The 9,652-nt window shown below is 34.2% G+C and overlaps 1 protein-coding gene across 3 annotated transcripts; it reads right to left on the reverse strand.

Annotated features, from left to right (window-relative positions):
• Positions 1-1,418: 1,418 nt before the first annotated feature.
• On the reverse strand, positions 1,419-8,887 carry LOC115971244 (putative lipase ROG1). 3 transcript variants are annotated; one of them, XM_031091031.1, is made up of 10 exons: positions 8,420-8,884; positions 7,858-7,925; positions 6,964-7,034; positions 6,440-6,709; positions 5,868-6,028; positions 5,731-5,786; positions 5,489-5,541; positions 5,301-5,421; positions 3,866-3,963; positions 1,419-2,130 (listed from the first exon to the last, which is right to left on the reverse strand). In XM_031091031.1, exons 1-10 carry the CDS (start codon positions 8,716-8,718, stop codon positions 2,059-2,061), a joined length of 1,269 nt encoding a protein of 422 aa, XP_030946891.1. In that variant the 5' UTR covers positions 8,719-8,884; the 3' UTR covers positions 1,419-2,058. The 3 variants fall into 3 exon arrangements, with proteins under 3 accessions (XP_030946891.1, XP_030946892.1, XP_030946890.1); XM_031091032.1 differs by lacking the exon at positions 1,419-2,130 and adding an exon at positions 2,145-2,908 and having other exon boundaries at positions 8,420-8,886; XM_031091030.1 differs by lacking the exon at positions 1,419-2,130 and adding an exon at positions 3,008-3,528 and having other exon boundaries at positions 8,420-8,887.
• Positions 8,888-9,652: the final 765 nt, after the last annotated feature.

The following is a 9,652-nucleotide window of genomic DNA, read 5'->3' on the forward strand; positions in this document are numbered from 1 at the left end:
AAAGAAAGCACAATTACAAAAACTGCAAACAATAATAAACAAATGATTTATCTCCTATCTTTCATCAACAGGATCATCATATGATAATCATATTAATTCATGGATGGAGAATAACTTTTTAGGGCAAATTGACAAGTTATATGTCTTCATAGATCTTCGTTGCTTTGGTACCGTACCAACGTCATTCTAAAACAATAATAGAGAAGGATTTTCTTTTACGAGTGGGACCATGATACCAATTCTTCAACAACTCTATAACAATCACATCCGGTTTTCTATCTTTTGTATTAATTACCTATTAAAAAACTCATTTTATTTTTCCATACTTTACCACTTTTACCATACACCCTACATATACACTATCTCTATAGCCCATGACCCACAACCCCAACATCGAATGACCCACAGTGGCCACTCCGAGCAATCCACTAGAAGATATGAAGCCCTACCCAACTAGTAAAACGTGGTTTTCCATTATTTGGTTGGAATGAAGATAAATGAAAGAAAAGAGGGTTTTTTCCCTTCCAAATTAAGAAAAAAAGATGAAAGAAAATGTTATTAAGAAAGAAAAAAAAAAGTACAAAATTATCCCACTTTTCTATATTTCTACTTTTTTTTGAGAGATAGTTTCAACTTATAACGTTTACTCCTGATATAACTTTTTATCATCAGATCAAAACACCAATAAGTTTTTGATATAAATGGGAATTGAATTTCAGATCTTTTATACAATTATCAAAGACTTTACCAGAGCTAACTGGAACCAACTTTTATATTTCTACTTTTAATAATGACATAATAATAATATTTTAATCTCTATCATTTTTCAGATTTTACTTCCATTCTCTTGCCTTTTCATCCTCTCAACCAAAAACAAAAAACAGAGAATAAAATGAGGAGGAGAGGAGCTCCTTGAGTAAAATGGGATTTTAGGTTGAATCCTTTAAATTAAAAAAGCCACTAGCATTACATTCACCAAGTACCAAATTCAATCGCTCAAAACTTCCTAACCTTGATCCAAAGTTGGTGAAATCATCATTCCCCTTCCAAATGATTTATATGTCATCTAAGATTTAACACCGAGAGAGTGAACTTTCAGGCATGTTATTCCAATTTCCATAGCCTATGATTTTTAATGTCATGTCCGGCCAATTAGTAAGCAATCAGATTATGGTCTCGGAAAGTTATGCCAGAATATGGCAAAGCCCTCAAGGTCCTATAAAGGTATATCAAAATCTGTATGCATCCCGTGCCTTCACTACAGTGATAAGAGGAATGCGGACAGGTTAGCTTAGGCTTGACAACAGAAGCAGGAAAATAACAATTTCTGCACCACGCATGACTCTACTGTGTTGCATAACAAAAAGCCACGGCCAGGGTTGCCGTTATGTCATGAAACGAATATAGGAGCTCAACACACAGACACAACAATCACGTCTTACTGCTAAAAAATCATTTTGAATGTATCAATTGCTTAATCAATGCGGTTTTCACATGTACACATACTAACTTGGATTACTTCCCACACATATCCATACCCACACCTACAAGAGGGAAAGCAGAAATGTAGAAATGTCTGAAATGTAGAGTATCTGGATTATCAAAGAAAAAAAGAAAGAAATGTAGAATACTGAACAGTTTAAGAATTTTTTATAACTTTATTGTAAAATTGATGTAACTGCGTGTGCATAACTACCTACATTTTGGGAGAACAAATCCTTTCTCCCTCATCTGTTACTGTTACAGAAAATTATTTCTACAACAGACTTAACTTATTACAGTGTGTACTGTGTAGCTACTAGCTTCTCTTTAGGGATGATATCCTCTCTCTGTAAGGGTAAATAGAACTCACAATATCATACCTAAAATTTCCCTCACATAGCCTGTCTAACCCCTTTTAACCCTTCCAGAGATTTGAACTTACAAGTCACGCCAAGATCACTTGGAACATCTAAATCCGTTCTCCCTTCCCTATAACCCCAGATGGAGAACATCATTAAGCCAATGGGCAATCGGCAACTCAAACCAGGCATACATATAATAACAAGTCAGCAGCTATTATAAGAGAATATTGTCAATCATGTGATGTACCACATCAGCCCCAGCAAAATTGATACAGTAGTTTTTCACCTGAACAGAAAGAAAGAGAATTAAAAAAAAAGGGTCGTTGAACCAGCTTATTAAAGGTAATCATCAGGATGGAATCAATTTTTCCCCCCTCCCCCTCAATTTGTAATTTATGCAACTAGTGTTAAAGTAGGAGAGAGAGAGTGAGACAAGAGAAGAGAGAGAGAATAAAAGAGGCATAAATTTTTTTTGCATGTTGCCAGAATGCTTATGCAAATATATGCATAAGCACTCTAGCAACATGAAAATAATTTTTTGCATTTTAGCTTATTGGATGTGGGTGTTTTTTGTGCATTTTGGTGAATAGTGTTATTTATTTTGCTTTTTAATGGGTTATATATTACCCAATGAGAATGTCAGATTATGGATTCAGAAAGTTATGCTGGAATATGGCAAAGCTCTAAAGGTCCTATGAAGGTATATCAAAATCTGTATATATCCTGTTCCATCACTGTAGTGATAGAGGAATGTGGACAGGTTAGCTTAGGCTTGAAAAGAGAAGCAGAAAAAGAACAATTTCTGCACCATGCATGGCTCTACTGAGTACTGTGTTGTCTAACAAAAAGCCATGGCTAGTGTTGTTATTATGTCACGAAACGAATATAGGAGCCCAACACAGACACAGCAATCACGTCATACCGCAAAAAAAAAAATATTTTGAATGTTTTAAGTGCTTAATTAATGCGTTTTTCACATCTACACATGCTAACTGAAGTTAATTCCCCCACATCCATACCCACACCTACATGAGGGAAAGCAGAAACGTAGAAATGCAGAGTATCTGGATTGTCAAAAAAAAAAAAAAAAAAAAAAAAAAAAAAAAAAAAAAAAAGGAAATTTAGAATACTGAATTGTTTAGAAAAAATCTAAAACTTTATTGTAAAATGGAATGTAACTGCAAGCACATAACAACGTACAATTTGGGAGAACTAATCCTTTCTCTTCATCTGTTATTATGTTTCAGAAACATATTTCTACAACAGAATTAACTTATTAAACTGTTTACATACGTGTGTAGCTACTAGCTTCTTTTTTGGGATTACATCCTCTCTCTCTTCCCTGCCACAGTATTAACTTAAACTATACATTCGTGTGTATATTTACCAGCTTCTCTTTTGGGATAACATCCTCTCTCGGTGATGGTAAATGGAACTTACAACATCATACCTAAAATTTCCCTCACATGGCCTGTCTAACCCCTTTTAAACCCTTCCGGATTTTTGAAATTCCAAGTCATGCCAAGATCACCTGGAACATCTAAATCCTTTCTCCCTTCCCTATAAGACCATAACCCCAGATAGGAACAATATTAATAACAAGTTGGCAGCTATTATAAGAGAAACTGTCAATCATGTGATGGACCACATCAGCCCCAGCAGAATTGATACAGTATCTATTCACCTGAACAGAAAGAAAGATAGAGAATTTTTTTAAAAAAAGGATCTTTGAAGCAGCTCATTATAGGTAATCATCAGGATGGAATCAATTCTCCCCACCCCTCCTCAATTCATAATTTATGCACCTAATAAGTCATGGAACCATGAACTGACCCTATATCATGTTTTTACAGAGGGAAGAAATTTTATTTGAGCTAGACTTCATTGGTAATCAGTTAAAAATGTGAAAAAATAATGATAATTGTTGTCTGATAGTGGAACCAATTGGATCATAACCCAGATAACACAAAAATGGAATTTATGTTCTACATGATGACATTCAAGAGAAGGTAAAAACCCACCTGAATGGTACTGTGCGCAAGATATCTTTGTTTAGTTCCACTGAAGTTGACGTCAATCCGTTCCCAAGTCATTTTAGTCAAACCCCTTAACATTTCCTCTACAAATGTTGTAAAATGATACAATTGTGTGAAAATAAGTTAAAAGTTTTAGAATCAATCAATATACTAAAGCTCAGAATATGTAAAAAAATCGTGAGAGTGAAATCACACATGTATTTTCGGAAGCAAAATGGATAAAGTAGCACTTTCCAACAACAAAATATTTTCCAATATCCATCAGCTCATATCCCATGCCCTAAAACTTAACCTCCATCCACCTTTCATCAGTTATGACATCTGGAAGAACATCTACATATTTGCTACTCTAAAAAAAATTCATCATAATAGCAGTAAATAGTTTTGTGACCTCCACAACCATTGTGTCAATTACTTATATAATCCAGATAAAGTATGTTCTATTATTGTTGCCAATGTCATATTATCACAATTTAAATTCAGGAAAAGCCAAAAAAATTATACTTTATCTAAGAAGTATATAATTTTCTCCTATTAAATACTAAAGCACACTGCTGATAGCAAATTGAGAACCACACTTTTTCCTTCAATTTTTTTTGACAAATAAAAACTTGATGATATTTGAAATCATGTACCACACAATAAAAGTTGGTGCACCAAGTGACCTAATATATAAGTTACACATTGTACATTGTGCTTTTTTCATAAGGCTCATTAGTTATTAAGATAGTTTGCTCTAGATAAAATTCAATTATCAAAGTTTCAGGTGTCTCACAAATTATTAAAGTAGCTTAGTCTAGGAAAAAATCTATTACCAAAATTTCAAGAAACTTAAAATACTACTCCAAGGAAATTCTATTACCAAAAGTTCCAAGTAATTTTAATAAAAATGTATAAAAAAAAGGTCATTCGCACAAAACTAGCAAAATGTACCCACCTTCCCAAGTACTCAGCATTAAAATTATCTTTGATGTGCCAAAAAAAAGGACTGAGGGAGACCATTGCATCATACCCTATTTCAACTGGAAGATTTGTTACTTGGTTACACCACTTATCTTTCTTTTAAGTTTCCCAACACAATAGGAAAAATTGGAATCAAAAGCTAGTAAAAAGCTGTACCAATCTTCATCGACCTTTCCCAGAAAGGCCAGAATTTCAATTAGCAAGTCTTACAAATCACTGTTTAACAACTTTTTTTTGAGTCACCTGGCCCCACTACCAAGAAAGATCTATCAAAATCTGCATGGTCTTCTTGGATAATATTTATTATTAGTTGAGATTTTATAATAGTCAGGTGGGTAATTTAAGTAACTGTAGAGGCCCAGTATTATCCAATTTTAAAACACACACACACATTCATCTAGTTTACAATAGTGAGAGTAGTTTGGTAACCAGTTAAAAAGGACAAACATCAACACACCTTCTAAGTCAATGTTCTTGGCTTTGGCCTCCGAGAGGACTTCTTGTTGTCGACTGGAAGTTTCTGCTGTCTCCACATTTACGATATGCCGGTATTTGTCATCTTTAGAAAGATGGCGAAGCTGATAGAGAAAAATAGTCAGAGTAACTCAATATGATTTAAACTTCCATAAAAACTTTCAAAATTACCTTTGGTAGCTCATCTCGTCGCCGTAGAGACGATGTACTCCATCCCACAAGGTCTATGGAAAGTGTCAAGTAATTAACAGAAACACCACAAGAGTGTGATAACAATAACAATTAAGAGAGGCCAATCCACTAACACCTTGAATTTCAGATTTGAACATCTAGAGATCTGACTTCCAATGATTTTACTTGAACAATAAGGTGTACAACGAAGTAGAAAGGATTAATAAAAAATAGAAGGATACGGTCATATCGTATATTTGCATAGGTGACACGACGCTTGAAGGACTGCAAAGCAGATCTGCAGAGACAAGATGACATTTGATGACTTGTTGAAATCATTTGTGCTGATAGTAGACACTCATGTTGCACAAGAACTCACATAAATTTAAGATCTTCACAATCATTAGCCATCCGAAGAAGAAGGGGAGGTTTTCCATTATCTTTATCAGCTAAAAATAGATGTTTTCCAGTTCTACCAAGCAACCAAGATGCCCGGGATGCTACTTTTTCCATGGTATAAAAGCCACAAAACACAGGAACCTGAAAATAAAATCCACCAAGATCCAGAAACTTTATTGACATGGAGCCATACATATAATGTAAGCACAGTAGACATGAAACAATTATTAGTTTGCTGCATTATCAAATGCCTTTTTCATCATCAATATGACAATACCTATCTCTAAAAATCAAGATAATAGTCTGCCCTCACAATTGAAAATAAATTCCAAAGTAAGAAACAACAAAAACTGTTCCAATTAGTTCATTTGAAGTTCAATATATGTTGCTGAAAGGAAAACCCTCTCAAGAGCCAGGTATTTTAAATAAATAAAAAACATCTCATAAGAATTAGCATATTTTAGATATCATGGGACCAAAGAGAAAACATCTGATATCTAAAATGAAATCTTCATAGTAATAATACAACTGAGAATGAGCGTCATGAATCACCTGTTTATGCCCTCTTGAACCAAGGTGAGGTGTTGCAAAGGTTATAAAATTCATCGGCTCCAGTCCAGCAATTTTGCCTTTGAATTTCTCCTCTGGGCATGGATTCTTAGATCCATCACTCCTACACTCTCCATTTTCCTGTGCAAATTCCCTCCTGACATCTCGTCCATAAAGCTTGGCAATCACATACCTTGTTACCAGGCCACCCAATGAATGACCTACAAATGAAATCTTCTGAACTCCTGGGTGACGTTTTATAACTGATATAACCTGGAAAAAACAAAAACAAAAATAAACAAACAGTGTTCAATTTAAATCCTTAGATTGGTGCAGCAACTTCATATTCAAGGTAGTGCTTTCAAACATAAAAGATGTTGGACATACACATCTGAACTACAAAGAAACAGAGGAAACCGCATTACACACCAAGATTTGGTTCTGACAGAAAATTAGTAAAGAGCAATCTCAGTTACAATAAGGGAACAAAGAAAGTTGGTTGTCTGAATAGCCAAACCATAACGCACCTCTTCTGCTAATCTATCTCCCATATTATCAACACCATCGAATGTCAACTTTGAAGGATTGCATTCACTGCCTGCATTCAATGTTAAGCATACTCAATTCATTTTATAATGGAAGGAAAGAACATCAAACTAGGCAGTCAGACAATAGCCAATCGACATATATGAGTGCCTTCATATTTATTGAAGCCCACCAAAGACAGAAAATTACTAAGTCCTCAAAAACGTAATTGAGAAGTGTAATGAGCTATCCCCAGTTTAAATTCTATTAACATGTTGTTATGAAAGTCAACCCGAAACAGAGGAGAAACTACTTCCAATGAGAGAAGACAGACAAGTGACCATCACCGACAGACTAAAGATAAAATATCCAGACATGCCTAGTAAATAAGATAATTCCAGCATAAGCGTCTTAATATGGATGGTCCTCCATGTACCATACAGTTATGATTAGATACTTAATTCCCTCAAAGTTCTTGCCCTTCATTCTCGTTATAACTTGAAAACTTTTTTCATTTGTCGTTTTTTTAAACACAAATTTGTTTGGCTTAAGGTCATCAACCTGGAAATGAAACACCAGATTAGATGGACTAAGTCGTGTGTAACATAGAATTAAAGCGGGCATAAAAACAGATAATCTTCAAATATGTAAAAGCCACAAAATACTGAATTTGGGAATCTACTCAAGGAACACACACTCACACACACATATAATGGTGTGTAAGTCACTAAAACACAGGTGATGGATTAAATCAGCCAAGTGATGGTTCCAACTACTATTCACTTTAAGCTAATGAACTCATAACCATGAACATCACTATTCACTAATGAAAATAATTTTATCACACATTCATCGATAATCCAAGACAAATGAGATGAAAGGATTATGAAACTCACAGTGAGCTATAACATCTTCAGGATACTTCTTCAAAAACTGCTTTGCAGCATATCTCCAATTTTCAGCACTGCATAGATATAAAATTTGAAAAAACAATAAAAATAAAAGTATAACCAAAGCACATTACAGTTCCGATAATTTAATTATTCTGCATGCTCTAATGACACAACATAAAAAGTCCCCACCACCCCCCCCCCCCCACCAAAAAAAAAAAAAACTGAGGACAGGTTATACAATAACAACAATGAAGCCTTAGCCAGGGTCGGTCATATACATTCTTTTTCTCCGTTCTATTTTATCCGAATTCATAATTTCTGTTTCGTCCTTAATTAACAATTCCTTTTTAATTGTAATTTTCGGTCAATCAACTTTTAACTCTTTCTTACCAAATATAATAAGATATACAATTAACAAAATTCATTAGCTAAACCACCACAATATGAATCATTCAAATTTGCTCTCAAGTATGTCTCAATGAATCACATTATAATTATTATATTGACTCAAAAATAAGAGTCAAATGCAAATGCAAATGCAAATAAATGGTTTGAGAGATTTTACCTGCCAATCAGACCGTTAACCATTATAACAAGGTGAGTAGGATTGCGACGCTGTCCATCTCCATCAACAACTTCCATGTCAAAATTGCCTTCCTTATCATACTCTGTTCTCAGCCTCACACATCCAAATCCTAGCTTCGATATATAATAACGATACGCACCGTTTTTGTCCTTCTCCTTCTTCGTCTTCTTCTTCTTCTTCTTCTTACTCTTCTCGCTCGTCTTCGATCCTCCTCCTCCGCTTACTTCCACTTTCCGTACAGTCTCCGATGGAGTCTCTTCCAACTCTATCGAAGCCATTGGAGCTAAAACAAAAAATACAGAGCTGCTTAGAACTTTTTTATATATATAAAATTGTATTATTAGACTCGTGGTTTGGTACTAAGAGCTGGTATTTTTATAGGTTCTGTTTGGTGTGAAAAATAAACATGTACTTCGAATGGGACCGGATATTCAGATTTCAGTTTAGTTGACGACCGCCCTTTGATTTTGAAGTCATTTACGGCTTCACATTAGTCTATAGACCATACTGTCCATACCGTCGTTTGGACTTTTCGTTTTTATACATACGTAACACATCTTTGTTTGATTTTTCTTTTAAAAAAAGAAAAAAACATCTTTGTTTTATCTTTCTTTTTCATGGGTTCTGGAAAGGGACTATTGTTGACACGCAAACGCAATTACCGGGATTCGTTTTACGAACTTTCCTTTCCTTAACCTTACGGCCTAGATTTTTTTGTTTGGTGGGAGGTGAAAAAGTGAGACAACAGAAATTAGTAAATTAAAAAGTGAAGTGATTAAAAAAATATATTTGAACAAATTTACTCTTATGTTCTTTATTACAAAAACTGACAAACAATCAAAACTTATTAAAAAATAAAAATCATATCTAGGAAAAAAGAAAAAAAAAAATTTAATCACGTCTAGTTAAACCTTAAAAAAAAAAAAAAAAAAAAAAAAAAAAAAAAAAAAGAGGGAAGAAGAAGAGCAAAACCAAATAAGAACCCACAAATTATATCACACATCCAGAAAAAATATCAAACTTAAAAAAAAGAAAAAAAAAAAAACCAACAACAACAACAACAAGGTCCAACTGTAAGAGAAGAGATGGTTCAACAATTTGAATGCAACTATTTATTTCTCTCTATTTTCTCCCTAATTTGGGGAGATTACATTTTGGTGAGCTTTAGAAGAAAGTACTTGGCCCCACCAATTTTCTCTCTCTCCTCTCCTC

This window comes from Quercus lobata, chromosome 12, assembly GCF_001633185.2.
Source record: "Quercus lobata isolate SW786 chromosome 12, ValleyOak3.0 Primary Assembly, whole genome shotgun sequence".
Taxonomy (NCBI): Eukaryota; Viridiplantae; Streptophyta; class Magnoliopsida; order Fagales; family Fagaceae; genus Quercus; species Quercus lobata.